This window comes from Pinus tabuliformis, chromosome 5_1 (genome assembly GCF_031772625.1).
Source record: "Pinus tabuliformis cultivar Carrire ecotype Pingquan chromosome 5_1, CPIR1, whole genome shotgun sequence".
Taxonomy (NCBI): Eukaryota; Viridiplantae; Streptophyta; class Pinopsida; order Pinales; family Pinaceae; genus Pinus; species Pinus tabuliformis.
The window spans coordinates 747,357,478-747,374,912 of record NC_142305.1 but is presented as its reverse complement, the minus strand read 5'-3'; the positions used below and the strand labels follow the sequence as shown (position 1 = coordinate 747,374,912).

Sequence of the window (17,435 nt, the reverse complement as noted above, 5' to 3'; positions counted from 1 at the left end):
TACCTTAGATGACTGTAAGACCTGCACCAGTGGCTTCAGAAGGTTGAAAATACCCAAAAAAAAAAAAAAAAAAAATCGTCCAAAACCGACTTTCCTAGCCAAAGTTATGGCCATTTAAAGTTTCTCCAGTTTTCCCCTAGAAAAACTCCAGCTAACTTTAGTTAACTCCAGTTAGCTTCGCCAATTATGGCGGGTCCGCAAAATTTGGCGCTCCTGCCAAAATTCCGCCAACTTAACTGCAGTTACATTTAATGTTTGGTGGTTGCCTCGGATTTCGTGTCAGGCAAAATATTCCTTTTTTAATTTTTTTTGAAAAATTAAAATTTCTAATGTTATGGACAAATTCTTCTTTTTGCCATAACTTCCTCATACGGCGACCGTTTTTCGAACCGTTTGCGGCGCCGGAATCGGGAAGACGAGAAATTTCTATTCATTCAACTTTGAACTAGTTCTAAACACTTTAAATTTTGAGCATTTTCCGACACTTAGGACATGAGCCCCTAATCACACCTCCCAAATGAGAAGGCTTTTGGTCCCCAAAAGCTTACTGAACATCTGAACTGAACTGTACAGCACTTGAGGAATAGAAAAATCCTCTTCCGTTCAGCCAAAAGAGCATACTGATGCCAAAATGTCTTGCCTTATCAACTGTCGTCATGGCGAATGTTGCTGCATAAACCAAGTACTCGTCGAATCCCGACCAAGCTTGTTCGCCAGACAAACTGAAAGTTTGCAGAAACCAGCAATGAAACTTTCTGATATATGAGCTGAAATATTCCCCTGAACATGTGCGCTTGCCAGCTGTCACGATGCCCATCCATGGCACCTTCGCTCCAGAAGAAGAGCTGCCTCCCAAATGAGAAGGCTTTTACAAAGATGAAACACCTCATCATTTCTCCTCTTTACAATCTTGGAGATCAAATTAACTTTTTCCAAGTCAATATTACATTACATGCATGGTTAAAAACAAAGTAATCAACCCTTCAAGTTAATCACACATACATGTTTAAAATACAAAGAAATCATCATGATCCCTGTGCTCATGCATATCATTCTCATGCATGCAGTTTATTCTTCAACTTTCTCTTAAGTACAATAATGTAAGTACAAGATCCTCGATCACATGTACATGTACTTTCAAAGCTGAATGAATATAAATTTTGCTGCAATAGAGTGAGTCTCATACTCAGCTTTTCCATCCTGCAACTTGCATTCCCTTAACAAAGAAATGCATTCAATCAAAAGACATGCAACTTCAATTGGATAAGAATTCTAACCATTTCTTACCAATCCATTTCAAAGGCGCTTCCTTTAACTGCACATCAACATCAACATGTGTATCATCCTGACACATATCAATGATGGAAACTTCCTTCCCATTCTTGCCATACTCTTTCTCCCATTTCTTCAATTTTCGTAGAAGCATTGTTGGATTCAGAGTCCAACACCTTTCAACAATATGTCCTTGCTTATGGCAATAAGTGCAACACATGTTCATCTTCTTGACAGCATTATTTGCATTGTTCATTGGAACTTTGGCTTCTTGCCTCCTTTCCTTCAAAAGTTTCCTGTATGTTGCCATTCTTTTCCAACATCTATAAACACTATGGTTAAACAAACCACAAAAAGAACATGCAATTCTTTTCCAATGCTTGTGTGGAAATTTTCCATGCTTTACATGATCAAAGGAAATATGATTGAAATCAGATTTATACCTTTCTCTTTCACCTTCATTACCTTCATGAGGAGATGAACCAAACGAAGAAGAAGCTCCTTTTGGAACACCATGAATCCCTTCAATGGTTTTAGAGCTTTCACAATTCTCTTGTTCAAGTGCATGCTTATGCACACCTTCTTCCTGCAAAGTATGTTTCAAACTATTGCATTCCTCAAGGATACAACCTTTACAATATTGAGATAGAGAACCTGAAATGAAACTCCTTCTAGGAACTGTTTCAATTGCCTTCATGGCTGCTTTAGAACTTTCTCCACAAGATTGTCCATAGCCAAGACCCAAATTCTTAGGCCTTACCTCAACCATTATTGGCTCAACTATACCCTGTGCATGTTTTCCCAATCCTTTTCCTTCATATCCCATTTTGGACATCAACTTGGACCCTATGCCTCTGGTATGTTTCTCAAAAGAACCAACATAAACATTCTTATCAGAATTTGAAGACAAACTAGAATTGTTTACCTCTTCTTCCAGCTGATACTTGGCTAAGGCTTCTTTGTCAACAAGGAGTTGTGTCTCCAACTCATGCATCCTTTCCAGCTTCATGTTTGCAATATGAAGTTGGCCTTCCATTTCCTGCAATTGGTTAGAAAGCAACTGATTCTCTTGCCTCATGGAATTCAACTGCTCTTGAAGTCTAGAGCTCTTGCTTTCATCCTCATACATTTCTCTCACCATATTCATCATGATGAAAAATTCTTGCTTCAAGCCTTCATCAAAGAATCTTGTGAAGGAGGACGATTTTGAGAACTCACTTATGGAAGTTGTCATTATAAAAATGAACCAAAGAGCTTCAACAAACTCAAACAACAAATACTTTGCACAATAATAAGGCAGTCAATCTCCAACACTGCTTAAGACACCTTTCAAGCTACACAATCAAGCTAGTGATGTCAGTCAAGCAACCTAGTGCTCTGATACCATCTGATCTGAAAATGGAATGTACTTGTTTAAGGGTGCAAGGTATCCATTTCCAATAATTTCAACTGTGAGCTAGACACTCCAAATGACCTCTAAAAATGTATAAACTTCTTATTTCTTATACAGAGATAGACTGTAGGGGCATTCACCGGACATGTCACCTCTAAAAAGAGGATGAGTTCCAGAGGCTACCTGGCCCTCTACAGGCTCTGGCTAAAGAAATAACAAAGTAAACACTTAGAAGTCTTGGACATACACATACTTGAAGGTTAAGGTCTTGCGGAATAAGACAAGTAACTTTCTGTAGTTGAATAAGTGATTATGTGTGTATGCAAGTTATATCTATTTGTTGTTTAATACTTTATATCAGTTTTGTTTAGCATATCATCTTCAACAAATAAAGACATCAAAATGATAAAGCAGTTCACCCCCCCTCTGGGCTACATCTGCTGGACCAAACCTCTCCAACTAGGCTTGTCCTCTTGTATTAAAATTGCTACAAAGGCTAATACAAGAATATGGGTGTCTCAAAGGACAGATCTGACTGTAAATACAGAATCAGAAGATAGGAATTAGCCAAACATGCTCTTTCCCAAACACTAAACAGTGAATTTTGTAACGACTATATTAAACGACCATATTTGTTGTTGTTACCCTACACGGATGTTTTGAGGGTGTTATTCAATTATAGGTGTTAATCTTACTAGTTGTCGACCTAGATAAAAGGTTTCAACTCGTTGTCAACATTGAGTTTCCACCAGCCCAAATTAGGGTCTCAACTAGTCGTGTTGAGTTGGTTGCTTCTGATAGGTCGACTAGTAAGTCGACTAGTTGATTAGTTGGGTCGTTTCCACTGATCCTGTCTAGTTGTGTTAAGTTGACCATTTGTGGTAAGTCGATTGGTCGTATTTGGTCGACTAGTTGGGTTATATTGGAAAACACTTAACCAACTAAGTACGTCGATGTATTCTAAAATAAAGTATGCAAGCTTTAGAGAAGTAGGAATTTTATAATGCCATTTACATAATGAGACCATGGAGGTCAGGTTAGGATAAATTAACACCTCCCCTTTGACCTGGAAGGAACTGGGGTGGGAGGGGGTGTTACAATGTTGTTGCTATGAAGGCTAGTAAAGATATGATTTGGTTATAGGGGTTCATGGAGGAAAAAAGGAAGAAGTAGGAGAATATAAATTTATATAGCGATAGCAAGAGTGTCATTCATCTTGCAGAGAACCCAACCTTTCATTCTAAAACTAAACATATACAATTTAAATATCATTCCATACAATCAATTTTTGAATAGGAATAATTGAAGTTGGAAAAGATACATATTAGCTAAATCCTAAAGACATGTTAACAAAGGAAGTAACCAAGGAGACACTGAGTTTTTGCTCAGTTTCAATTGGTCTTCAAGCTCAATTATGAAGATGAGAAACTAACGAATTCTAAAGTTGAAGCATAGTCCAACATGTGTGGTAGCAATGCAGTTGTTGTAATAAGTCTCCAAGTGGGAGATTATTAGTTGTGGAACTTGATTATCTTTTTGATCCATATGTATTGTTTTTTTAGCAATATTTATACCTCGATTCATTAGAAGGGGGTGTACGGGGGCTTCCCCACCTACTATTGTCACCAATAGGTCTAGGGTGGTGGGGGTAGGGGTGATGACAATTCTTTAGAGCCCCCTTAGTGGGGTTTTGGGGGACTTTTTGGAAAAAATTCCTTGTAATTTCATAGTCAATATGGACCGTTCATCATTAGGTCATCGATTTGACGATATAGTTATGTTAGGGTTTTTTGCCTTAAAATGAAACCTTATTTTTATGAGCGAATTATATTGTGTTTGTGTATTATTTTGAGATAGCAGTGTATTTGAGAGAGATGATACTTTGAGATAGAGAAGAGGAGGTTATAGTGGATGTATTGTAAGTTGTAATCCCTTCATTTTATTAGACGAAATAAAAGGAAGGACTAGCTATTTCTTCATGGAAATACTCCAAACCTTGTGAATAACGTATATTGGTGTTTTCTTTGTATTGTTTCATTGTATGTTTTATTTTTGCAGTCATTTTGATTTTATTGCTCTATGATTTTATTCCTAATAGTAAGTTTCATTCGTACACAAACTCCGCCTTTTTTCCTCTAGCTTCTCATGTTGTCTACTTTCCACATGCCTCTCCCTTATTTTCCCACCCCAATTCATAAAATATCTCTCTTTCACTCACTTTCTCAACCTCTAATGTTTCATCCCTTCACCTCCTTGTTTCTTCAACCAATCAAGTGATCCCTTCTCATTGTTTTCTCTCCTCTTCCTTCAACATTTCCTTCTCTAATCTAACTAATCTCTTCTTCTCAACAATCCTCCTAATTTTTTCTCCCTTGTTGCCTTGTGATTTGTAGCAACCTTCAACTTTCTTTATGCCTATCTTCTGGCTAAACATTTAGTGCTCCATATTTACCTAAAGTCACACCATTGAATATTTTTTTCCAACCCCACCTAGTAAAAAATAAGAAGAAACCTAAAATTCTTCATAAATAATTTATAACATTGGAGACAGACTAGTCCCATGAACATCGTTTCCCTCCAACAATGATCCCTTTATGCGACACAATATTGTGCTCCCAACAACTTTCTACTCTTAACCAATATTCTCTCCTCCAAAAACCATTTGGCCAAAGTTTATTACCCATCCATGAATCCCTTACAACACAACTAACTCTATCTGGCAACTCATTTCCATTCCATAGCCTCATATTTGTTCCACTTAAATCACCACATGCAACCCCAATGCCACCTTATATAACACTGACAAATAAGAGAAAGCAACTTGCAATGATTTTATAATATTTTGTAATAATTACAACGTTAAATATGTCCAATAGAAACACTTGAGAAACATGACCACGATACGTGCTCATAATTCTACAACCTAAATGATTCAAAGATTTAAACAAAAATTGCTTGGAATTTATATACGATGATTATGTTGAAGTCACATATTGTAATGGTTATAGATAATCAAAGTTTGAATCCAAAATTTCAAAGCTCTTAGTCACTATTTTGTTTGTCTTTCCATATGAATGGAAAACATCACAAAAAAAATACAACTCATAAAGACATTATTTAAAATTAAAGAACTATTCCAAAATACCAACCATATATTTAATATACCAACCATGATATATGTAATTGTTAATTTGACAACTAAATCATGCTAGATTTTTCCACAATATAAAAAATAAAATAAAAATAAAAACAACCTTGATATATTTAATTATTTATTATTCCCACAAATATACCTTATACGAAATCCTAAATAAAAAAAATATATTAAACAAATACCATAATCATTTTATAACCACTGAAAAGAACATCACATTTATAAATTGCCACTAAAAAAGTTCCTTTCTTCTTTTTACTTATATTTTAGTATTTATTTGGAAAATATTAAACAAATACCATAATCATTTTATAACCACTAAGAGGAACATCACATTTATAAATTGCCACTAAAAGGTTCCTTTCTTCTTTTTACTTATATTTTAGTCTTTATAAAAATAAATTACAACCAACCACACTAAAATAGATGGGACTATTCTTAAAACCAATGAAAAATATCCACCCACATATAAATTCACGTGGGACAAATGCTTATCCATGTGAGAGTATGAGACAAAGAAACAAGATAATTGCCATTGCGTTTTTTTAAAGGGTTAAATATAAATAGGATATCAAACAACATGGTTTTGAGAGGTCATTGGCTTATGGTTTTGGTGATATAATTTTTATGGACCTCTGCCCAAAACCTTGAGAGAGGCCTGAGGACATTGGTACAGGTATAACTCAATGTACTAAGAAGTCACAACATCCATGTATACATTACATAGCCAAGTACATACACATGTATTCTATTTGTTGTCTAGTTGCTTTGTTATTTAGTGGTATGGTGGTGAGATATATTACAATTGAATTAGACTGGGTTTAAAGTATTTTTAGGTTTGTAATATGGAAGTATTTTAAAAATAATGTTTATTAAAAATTTTGACATTAAAATTAGATGGGTTTGTTAATCAATAATGGTAGATTTTTTTGTATTATGTAATGTGTGTAAGAAATAGATTTTTTGTAATGGAAAATAAATTTATTTTAGTCTGGAATTAAATTCTAATAAGTATATATTATTGTAACAAAAATTTAAGTAATATTATATATAAGATTTACAAACTAAAAATGATCTATAAGGCATGATACTTATATTATTGACAATTTCTGTATTCAGGTTTCTATGATTTATAATGAATTAAGAAAAGTCTTTTGGTAGAAATCACATAAGAGAAAATTTTGGCCGACGCGTTTCAAAGCAACAAGTATGGTTCATCATCAGGACCAACACAATGTTTTTATGAGAGTAAGGGAAGATGTTATCACATTAATATGAGGATCCACATGGTCAAAACCAACTTCAAGATTGACAAAGTTTTTTTTTTTAATTGTCGTGGATATGTCATTGGAATGGTTTGTCACAATAAGTATTACGAGTTTATGCAATGCTTTACTTAAGATTCATATTTAATGTTAATAGCTTAATGCATGAAATGCAATTGAAATGAAAGAAGACAAGCATATAACACACCATTCACACAATGAACACAATATGTACTATAGGAAAATACAATATGGGGAAACCTAGCTAGAAGTCGAGGCCTTTTATCTATTATTTACTTCTAAGTTATGAGACACAATCTACAGATACAAAGAAAGGGGCATTCACTGTGGAGTTGCCATGGACACTGTGCCCAATATGGTTGTTACTATATCTTCTACATCCTTTATTATGCTTCAATATCCCACTCCTAGATGCTCTACTCAAGTACGAAACAATAAACAATACAATAAAATTGGATCCCCTTCCTTTCCGAGTGGCCTAATTTTTAACATAACTTGATAACCATCTAAGATTAGGGTTAGGGTTTTTGCATGCCTCAACCCCAAGTTATTGTAAGGGTTTTACACCCTTTAAAATCTTCTTGAAAGTCCACATGGCTAGCTTAGAGCTGATGTTGCATCAACTTTGTATCATGGTGGTCCTCTAGATAGGTCAACTCGAGGGAGATATAAATTCCACACGTAAACTCTAATTGAGGTGATATTCATGCCATTGGAAAGCTCTTAATCCGTGAACAATGCTGAGAAGTTGAGAATTTTGATCGCAAAGTTTTGACCCTAAAAATGATTGTTCAAGGCCTTAAATAAGCTCCAAAAGGTAATGGACCCCAAAACACTAAAGCAGGACTTCCCCCCTAAAACGAGTCCCGAAAATTAATAGTTCGTGTTTTTCCACCCAAAATACACAAAGATTGATCCATTCCAAATCATTTTTGGTGCAAACATTGCTTTATAAACCATTCTATCTCCCAATTCTTATGTATATTGGGTTATTTACAACTACATACACCCCACGTTGAGGTTAACCAACACAAATAAAATTTAGAATGAAAGTATTAATAGGGAATATAATTTTAATATATAGATGAGCCACTATATCACAAGATAGGTTATAATACCACATAGATAACAACAACAAACTAAAAGCGATTACAAATGCACTCTAATAAAATCATTGATGATGATAGTATTTTTTTTCCCGTAGAAAAAGTCGTAATTTTATTCATATGAAAAAATTACATTTTGTAGATGCATAAGCATATGCAGATGGTTGTCCCTGTATTCATAGGCGAACAAAGATTACAATATAGAAAAAAATAAATTCCTGTTGGCCTAAACTTTTCTGCCCTTCTTCTTCTCCACCCTTCGCCAACCTTTAAAGTTGGAAGTGGGGGGTGCAGTTATGGCAAGTTGGTTTTCCGTTGTGTTTATTAGTTGTTCCTTATCAAATTCCGATCCTTCAAATCCATGAGTTCGTTTGATGTCGCTTACTTCCAGCTGAATTTCTTATTGTTGTTTCATATTTTTAGGCCCCAACTGGGTATCTGGGGCATTTCCTTCCTGTGTATATTTCTGTCCCATTTGTGTGTCAGGTTCTGATTAGTTCCTTGTAGGTTCTGTCTGCATTTCCTTTTTTTCCCGCCAATCAGTGTGCTGCCATCCATTGGGTTTTTTTTGTTGTTTCTTATTCCCTTTGGGGTCCTTCCTGGCCAGTGGATAGGTGTTGTGGAGATGCCCTGTTTGCATGCATCTATGGCATCTGAATGTTGTATTTTCATAGTCCAGCGGTTGTGTCCTCAGTGTATTATTATAGTTCAATGTAATGTGGTCTGGTAGCCCCTAACTTAGGTCCACTTCTACACATATTTTGGCAAAGGTGAAGATTCCTTGGTTAACTCTATCTCCATCTATTTTTAGGATCTTCCCCATGGAGTTTCCAATGGTTGATAAAACTTTGTAATGCCAGGAGTGTAGGGGGAGGTTATGTAGCCTCACCCAAACAGGCATTGTTGAGATTTTCATAGTATTTGCATCAAATTCAGGAAACCAGGGGGTGGTGAAGAGGCCAGTCTTGCCCCAAAACCAAGGCCCCTGATTGATAATATTGTCTCATTCTTGTTCTGTGTTGAATTTAACTATGAAAAACCTTTTGAGCATAGGTGAATTTCACAGTCAGGTGACCATGTTGTGAGAATCCAATGATGCAGGGCATCGGATTTTGGCTAGAACCCATTAAATCTACAGTTATTAGCAGTTGTGGATAGATCAATGTGTAGATTAGTTACCTCCGGCGAAGTTACTTGGATCACTCAAGATTCCAGTTTTTGTTTCACAATATAGGGACCTGGTAGCTCTGGTGCTGATGCCGGCTTGGATGGTATGTTTTCCTTTCCTTTGATTGCGTTGCGAAAGGAACCTGTTTCTTTTGAGGTGGCTCCATTGCATCCGCCACACAATCTCAGATTAAGAATGACAGTTGAATCATTGTTGATACCATATTCCTGAAGTGTATGGATATCTTGTAGACTACGTCCTGTATATATCAGATTTTGGTATTTTGTGGGGGTTCCAATTTGATTATGGATTTCCTTCTTTAATTCTTGAATATTCAGCCCCTTACTGAGCTGCATGCAGTGATGTCTGCCCCCTATCAATTTGATGAAGATTTGTATCCAATCTGCGCCCATATTGTTTGGATTTGTCTGTTGCCTGTTCCATTCTATGATTTGGGGCTGTGATCCAGAGCTGGAAGGAGACTTTTTGTTATCAGGCATCTAGAGTTGGGTTTGGTGTGGACTATTCTGTTTATTGAGCATCATGGCGGATCTGAGTGTCTGACCTCCTTCCGTGGTCAGGGTGCTCGATCCAGCTCTATACATCGGCCCTGCAGATGCATCTTGTACTAGATCTGGTATATAGGGAGGATAAATAAAGAATAGATTTTCCCTTACCGTAGATACGTTGCCTTGAGGTCTACTTGCTTCGGCTTCGTCCGCGATCAGTTTTTCCTCCTGCCGCACGTTTGCCTCAGGGGTCTAGAAACTCCGATCTGGGCTATGCTCCTAGCCGATCTCCATAACGTCTGTAGTCCTGTGCATGCATTGATGATGATAATATTAGAGTGAGTGAAGATGATATTACATCAACCAAAAGACTTGAATCCCAAAACCTATTCTTGGATTGACAAATATAGATTTTGGCGTGAGTAATAACTCATAAATCATGTCTACTTTGTAATTGTTATGTATATCATATTATTCATAACACATACATTAGATGGTGATTTCTTTTTTAACAATGAGAATTAGTTATTCATTAGAGTGATCTAGGCTAGGCGTAAGATCAAACCAACTAGCTGCCACTATAACCCAAGAGTATATCCAACATCCTGTTAGCCAAATATACTAATAACTTATGACTCAACAAGGGTCAAGTTGTTCTTAGGCACATTAGAGTGGGCCTCTACCCCTAAGGGTGTCTACACTTCTAGCGTTGTTACAATGAGCCAACATGTCACTTGTGGGAATTGAACACTGATTGAAATGAGAACAAATAGTTTGCCCAACCACCTAAACTGTAAACCTTAGAGACACATATACACACTTTAAAAGAACAATATTAACATGAAAATAAATCTTTGACATAAAAATATAAAACTGTAAAAAATATACATTAATAATAAAAATGCATTAATGATAATAATACAAAAAATAAAAAAATACTCAAATCAACTTAAGAATTTACATCCATTAAAGTTTTCAATATCTATAAGCTTTAAAAAACCATCTCACTTGCATAATTATTCAATACGCAAAGTTTTTGTTTTTGTTTTTGTTTTTTTGTTTTTAACCACATGTGGGAAAACCTATCATAACTTAGTTGTCAAACCAACCGTTGATGTAGGCTGACTCATCACCGTTATTCAAGGAAAACCATGCCACCTAGAATAACCCACTCGTGGTCCAAGGGGGTATGATTTCACTCTTGCAACATGCCTCTAGGTCTTGGGCCATTAACTCTGTTATTCAAGGAAAACTATGCCACCTAGAATAACCAACTGGTGGTCCGTAAGGGATTTCACTCTTCCCACATACCTCTAGGTCTTGGGCCGTTAACCTATTTCCTTAGTCCAAAAATACAAACTCTTAACTAAACAAAAACAATTTTAAGACATACTCCAAACCCAACATATAAAATTATTCATAAAATATAAATGATAATATTAATTATATATTTTAAAAACTAATATTTACTATTATATCCACTAACTTAATAATACATATAATCTCTAAATAATACAGGTGAAGACGAGGTCTTTGGATTAAAATGAGTTGCCCTGTGTAGCAGAGATTTCTAGAATTATTATTTTTGTATCACCGCCAATGAAGTTGAGATATGTTCAAATCGAACTACATAAAGCGAATTCAATTTAATTTTTAACTTCATATGCCAATCAGGTTTGGTTCTTCGCACGTTCGTTGACTTTAAATCTGATATGGCAAGGAAACTCACGGAAAGAACGCGAGAAAGAAGGAGCTGGAAGGACACGTGCCCGGATTGAATGGTTCACTTGACCGACGCGTGGCGCTCTTAGAGACGACACTGTAAGGAGAGCCGCCCTTCTGACTGGCACGGCCCCGTTGGCTTTCTTTGCGTTCCTCTCGTTTTCTCTATTATTGAAAATTTAGAATTAGAAAGCAGGCGTGCGGTGGGAATGGGGATTACGAAACCCTAGCCATTCAGTCTTTATCCCAAATGCTTACATTTCGTCTAAATTTCGCCGTTCAGTTCCTGCCGGGATGTGGTTAATGAATCAATGCTACGGTGCAACTTTGCGTTCTTGGCTGGATGGGCGGGCGGTTTTCAATACCGAAACGGTGAAATCCTGTGTACACAGAGGTATTCTCCGATCAATTCCGCCTAATTTGTTGACTCCCATAGTTTTTTTCGCTGTTCTCAGATGCATTTTTCATGACCCTCTATCCTGTTGATCAATTTCATGGATTTTCTTGATCGGAGGACCGCCAATTTTGTATGATTAGCGCGGGGACTTTAAATTTTTTTGTATTTTTTTGAAAGTTACTGCAAAGAGGGGTTTTTTTTATTTATCGTAGAACCATCGTTGAAGCGAATTCTCCCCCCTTAAAGTATGGCTGCTCCCATTTATACTGATCAGCAAGCACAAGAATTGTTAAATTTGGGTTTGCTATTAAATGTTAGGAATTTGGGTTCCGGGGATCTAAAGATTTGATATTACTGTAACCAGGAAGATGGGAACTTTCTGAGCAGGGACATATGCAGTTTTTGGCTTTTGGGCAGTTAAATAAGATCACTGGATGATACTTGAATTGACATGGATGCAACCAATTAGAAAGGCCGAATGAATTTGCGTTATTAAAGGGGAATCGGCTCTGGCTCGTTGAATTTACAAAGACCCGAGTTTTATCCTCTCCAAAGAGTAGGCGGGTCTATATAGAAAGTGCGCTATGTTTGTCAACGAGGAAGTGCATCTTCTATACAGTAGTACCGTTTGCTGAATTCCTTCATCTTTCCTTTGTTAGATTCTCTCAGTGGGGAGGAAAAGTGTCTCCTCCCCTCTAGCAAAATCTTTTGATGGCTGGAGAGGCGTTTATCGGTGCGAAGTTGCTGCAGCAGCAGCAGCAACATCAATATGGTTTCAGTGCGGGTCTGGCTATTGTTTTATCTGGTGGGGATGCTAATGATACTATTTCTAAGCCTGCTATCCTGTCTAGTACCGAAGAAAATGAGAAGTGGGAACTTGAAAGAACTCTAGGACATATATTTGAGGTGCCTTGTGATTCCTTCCTATTGATAAACAACGGATTTGATGTGAGCATCTCAGAGTCAATTTTGAAAGTCAAGTTAAAGCAACTTTACAGCAGGCCAAGCTCGGATTTCAGTCAGTGGGATGGGGTTCATATAATTGAGAATAGCCTTGGTAAGGGTGGTGTTGGAATGGATGAGTGAAGTGCTTCTGGTGATATAAGGTTTTTCAAGCATTCATTGCTTGTCGAAAGCCAGGCGATGTTCAGTAGTGCTCGGGCAAATGCTCGTGTGTCAAAAGGAAAATGGATGTATGAAGTAACTATGGAGACTGCTGGGATTCAGCAACTCGGCTGGGCCACTGTTACATGTCCGTTTACTCGCCATGAAGGTGTTGGTGATGATGAGGATTCATATGCTTATGATGGAAGACGAATGCGGAAGTGGAACAAAGAGTCCCAACCTTATGGGCAGTTATGGGTTGTTGGAGATGTTATAGGATGCTGCATTAATTTGGATGCTAGTGAAATTTCATTTTACAGAAATGGTATTCCTTTGGGTGTAGCTTTCGATGGAGTAAGGAAGTTCGACTCCAATTTTGGATATTTCCCTGCAATTTCCTTGTCTCAAGGTGAACGCTGTGATTTAAATTTTGGTTCAAGGCCTTTCAAGTACCCTATCGAGGGCTTTCTCCCTGTCCAAGCTCCTCCCAAGATGAAGGTTGGAGAGCATGTTGCGGTTGTATCAGAATTGGCTGTCTACTTGCTAAAATGTCTAACAAGGTTAGTTAAACTGTATAGCCAGGACGCAAGTACTTCAACTTCAGTAGAGAAGTTGAGAAGATTAAAGAGAGTTACTCCACTTGTGGGATTACTTAATCCTATTGGCAAAGAGATTTGCAAACAATTTTTCTCTCTGTTGGATGGTGGTTTAGGCATCAAAGAGTATGTTGTTTGGGGAGCTTTAGTTCCCTTCATGTTAGAAACATTTGGAACCCAAGCCCCTCATGATGGTGCAAGTTTGGATAAGGTTATGGACCTTTTATTGTCGTTTCCAGAATTCAAGGACTTAATTATACCAACCATGCAGGCTCTTTCTTATGGTTGCAAAACGTCAATGATCAATCTTGTAGACTGTCCATATACTGGATCTTATCCGTATCTGGCCCTAGCCTGCCATATTCTTAAACGTGAGGAATTAATGGTGCATTGGTGGAAATCATCAGATTTTGAGTCTTCAATGGAAGATTTGCTATCAAGAAAAGGGCCAAATAAGCAGGATTTGCAGACGTTGATGCCAACTGTGTGGTGGCCTGGTTCTCGTGAAGATTTGTCTTCAGAAAGTAATATGAGACAGACAACTTTGGCATTATCAAGGGCAATCAACAAGGTGACTATTATTTATTCTGCACAATTGTAAGGATATTTTATGGATTAATCATTAAATAATGATTGTTTTGAATTCATAAAATGCTTTTCATGCAATATCTTATTTATTTATTTACAGAAATGAGAAATCTATATCATTTGCTCCAGTCTAGAATCTGTTGGAATGCCGCTTGGGATTTATTTCCAGGAATGTTATAGGTTGCCCAATGGGGTCAATTGACTTAAAACATCAAATAGCAGCAACTGTTGAAGCCATTAACGATTCAGCAAGAGAAAGTGAACTTCAGATTCTTGAACTCAGTTGAGTTGTTCTAATGTGTCTAACTTTAAATTTAGACTTCAGATTAAATACTTCAAATTGTTTTCACCTACTGTTATCTCCAGGGAAACATTTACTCATTAGGTCGTAGTGTTATTACTTTTGGACTTTGGAGGCCATTTTGTGCCCCAATGCTTATTTATTCTTTTGTAGAATTTTAATTCTATGTATCAGAAAACTTACTTCTTATACATCTCAATGTAATTTTTCCTATTTGCACCCTAAGATGCAATGTAAATCAACGAACTTGCTTATTTGGTGTCTAATTGTTTATATTGATGTTTATATATATATATATATATATAATAAATTTGAATATTTTATGCATTTTTTATTCGGCTAAGTCGACAAGCGAAGTTGCAAATATTGCAAACAAGCGAGTTCAAGTAGAATCAGAGTCTGATACTTTTGACAGAGAATGCTTTCAGCATTTTGTGCAGTGCCACTGTTGACTCCTTGCTGGTGCCTCACTCTAATATACCTTTACAGTTTACCTTTTCCTATCAAGGACTATTTTATGTATATTATACATGAATTTGATAATTACAATTATGACTGTCACAGGCAACTACAACTTACAGGTATGTGGTAGTTCCGAATGCAACTGTTACAATCAACTTTCTACCTTCCAACTTTCTTGATATTTATATATATCACGTTTCCCCATTTACAAATTTTTGGGGGGTCATGTTTCCAGTGTGTTTGCATTTCGGAAATGTGTACTTATTTTCCTGTATCATGCATCTTAGGTTTGAAATCTCCATAGTGCTCTTCTTTAACAATTAAAAACAATTCTTTGCTGCCTTTGTCCAAAAAAAATATTTCCCTTGGTGCAATTTGTCAATGAGCATATATTTTGCTAAAATTTATGATGAAGTTCTTTTAAAATTTTGGCAAGCCATGAAAAATAGATCTTTGCAATACTTTGGGGTGTGGGTTAGTTATTTATTCTTTTCATCTTATTTTCAGTCATGCTTAACCCTTTGCAAAATATGACAAGTCCTAGGGACACCAACTAGTGTTGACAAATTTCACTTTTCTTTAAATTTAGAAGTAATATTTCTTTCCCAGGAACACCAAAAGCCATCTTTAAATGTTGTCCACATTCCTCCACAACCCTACTGAAAATTACAATACTGTCAAAATGCACAATTACAAATTTACCGTTGTATTATTTGAATACTTGATTGATTGTCCACATGAATGTTCTAGGAATATTTGAAAGTACAAATGACATCACAAACTATTCTTATAAACTACCCTTCTTTTCAAATTAGCCTTTCATTCTTCACCTTCTTGTCTTCTAATTTGAAACTTATACCCAAATAATACTTGATTGATTGTCCACATGAATGTTCTAGGAATATTTGAAAGTACAAATGACATCACAAACTATTCTTATAAACTACCCTTCTTTTCAAATTAGCCTTTCATTCTTCACCTTCTTGTCTTCTAATTTGAAACTTATACCCACTCGACAAATCAATTATTTGAAAACACTTTAGTAGCATTTAGACAATCTAGCATATCATCCATTATAGGCAATGGACAATGGTGCTTAATAGTAATTTTATTGAAGTATCGGAAATCAATGCAAATATGTGACATGCCTCCCTTCTTTACTGCTCACAAGGTTGGGGTTTTACATAAGATCATGCTTTCTCTGTCAAATCATTTTATCAAGCAATTTCTTGATATTTCTTCATTGTCCCATGGGTTTAGTCTCCAAGTCGCTTAATTGGGAATCTTTGACCTTGGTATCAAATCAATATGGTTAGTAATTCCCTATTCTGTGGCAATCTTGTTGGCATCATTATAACTATCATAGTTATAATGTTTCCAATCTCTACCAACAATTTTTGTGCTTTTCATCTTATTTATCGTCTTTAAGAAACGAGTAACACACCTCATCCTTCAAGGTCCATAAACTTCATCCCTAGAGTATAACCAATAAGGCTTAAGTACATTGTATATATCTTCTCTCAAAGGCTTCCAAAAATGACTTCTATTGTTGACATGTACCTTAGATTTGTTTACTTCTCCATCAGGGAACCCTTTGATGTTAAATTGCCAGGGTTTTTCAATCAACAAATGATAGTATGTTTTTTAGAACCATATGCATAAACACTATCTTCATGTTATATCACATTCTAATTTTCTCCTTGCCTGGATTCACTTTATTACTTAGCGAGTGATCCCACTACAAGTTTGCATCTGATTTTGTCTTTGTTATAGTGGAATATTTTCTTCTTGGGTCATCTTCAACAATGCTCTACATGTTAAAATATTGCTCAAGCTATTAAATCCAATCTATTAGCACGTTTGGGTTCAAATTCTTTAGAATCTTTGACACTTCACACTTGATTTGGTCCCTGTTTTAATGTTACTACTATGAACCTCTTCATGGGGTTAGGTGCTTAATCTATGCCTAGGGTGTTGAAGTTAGTGGTAACTTTGGAAGGTCTTTTGCATAAGCTTGTTGTCTTAGACTCTTAGCATGTGGGAGATGATTTTGTTGCCTTTCTAGGTGCTTACTTGGTGGAGTAAGTGATTTATGTATTATTTCCTAAGTCTAGCTTATGAAAAGTACAATAATTAAAGTTAATTAATTATTGTGGACTATTAAGTCATTTTTCAAGGATAAATAATTTAATTATTTAGGTGACTTAGAAATAATCTCAACCATTGATCTCCAAGATCTTCTAGAAGGAAGATTAGGGTTATAGGGGTTTGTGTTAAATTGTAGCAAGAAAAGGCTTCATTTGACTTGTGCCTTAGTCAAATGAAGAAATTTGAATTTCCACTTCAGCAAGATGAGTTGGCAGGCAGTTAGCAGGAG

At 36.1% G+C, this 17,435-nt stretch overlaps 1 protein-coding gene across 1 annotated transcript in view; it reads left to right on the top strand.

Annotated features, from left to right (window-relative positions):
- The first annotated feature begins 11,772 nt into the window (after positions 1-11,772).
- The window catches only part of LOC149167107 (E3 ubiquitin-protein ligase RKP), an 89,172-nt gene continuing 83,509 nt past the window's right edge, over positions 11,773-17,435 (top strand). The window contains exons 1-2 of the mRNA XM_089432869.1: positions 11,773-12,004; positions 12,372-14,278. Coding sequence (XP_089288995.1) covers positions 13,151-14,278 — 1,128 coding nt within the window. The 5' untranslated portion in view covers positions 11,773-12,004; positions 12,372-13,150. The remainder of the gene's footprint in view (positions 12,005-12,371; positions 14,279-17,435) is intronic.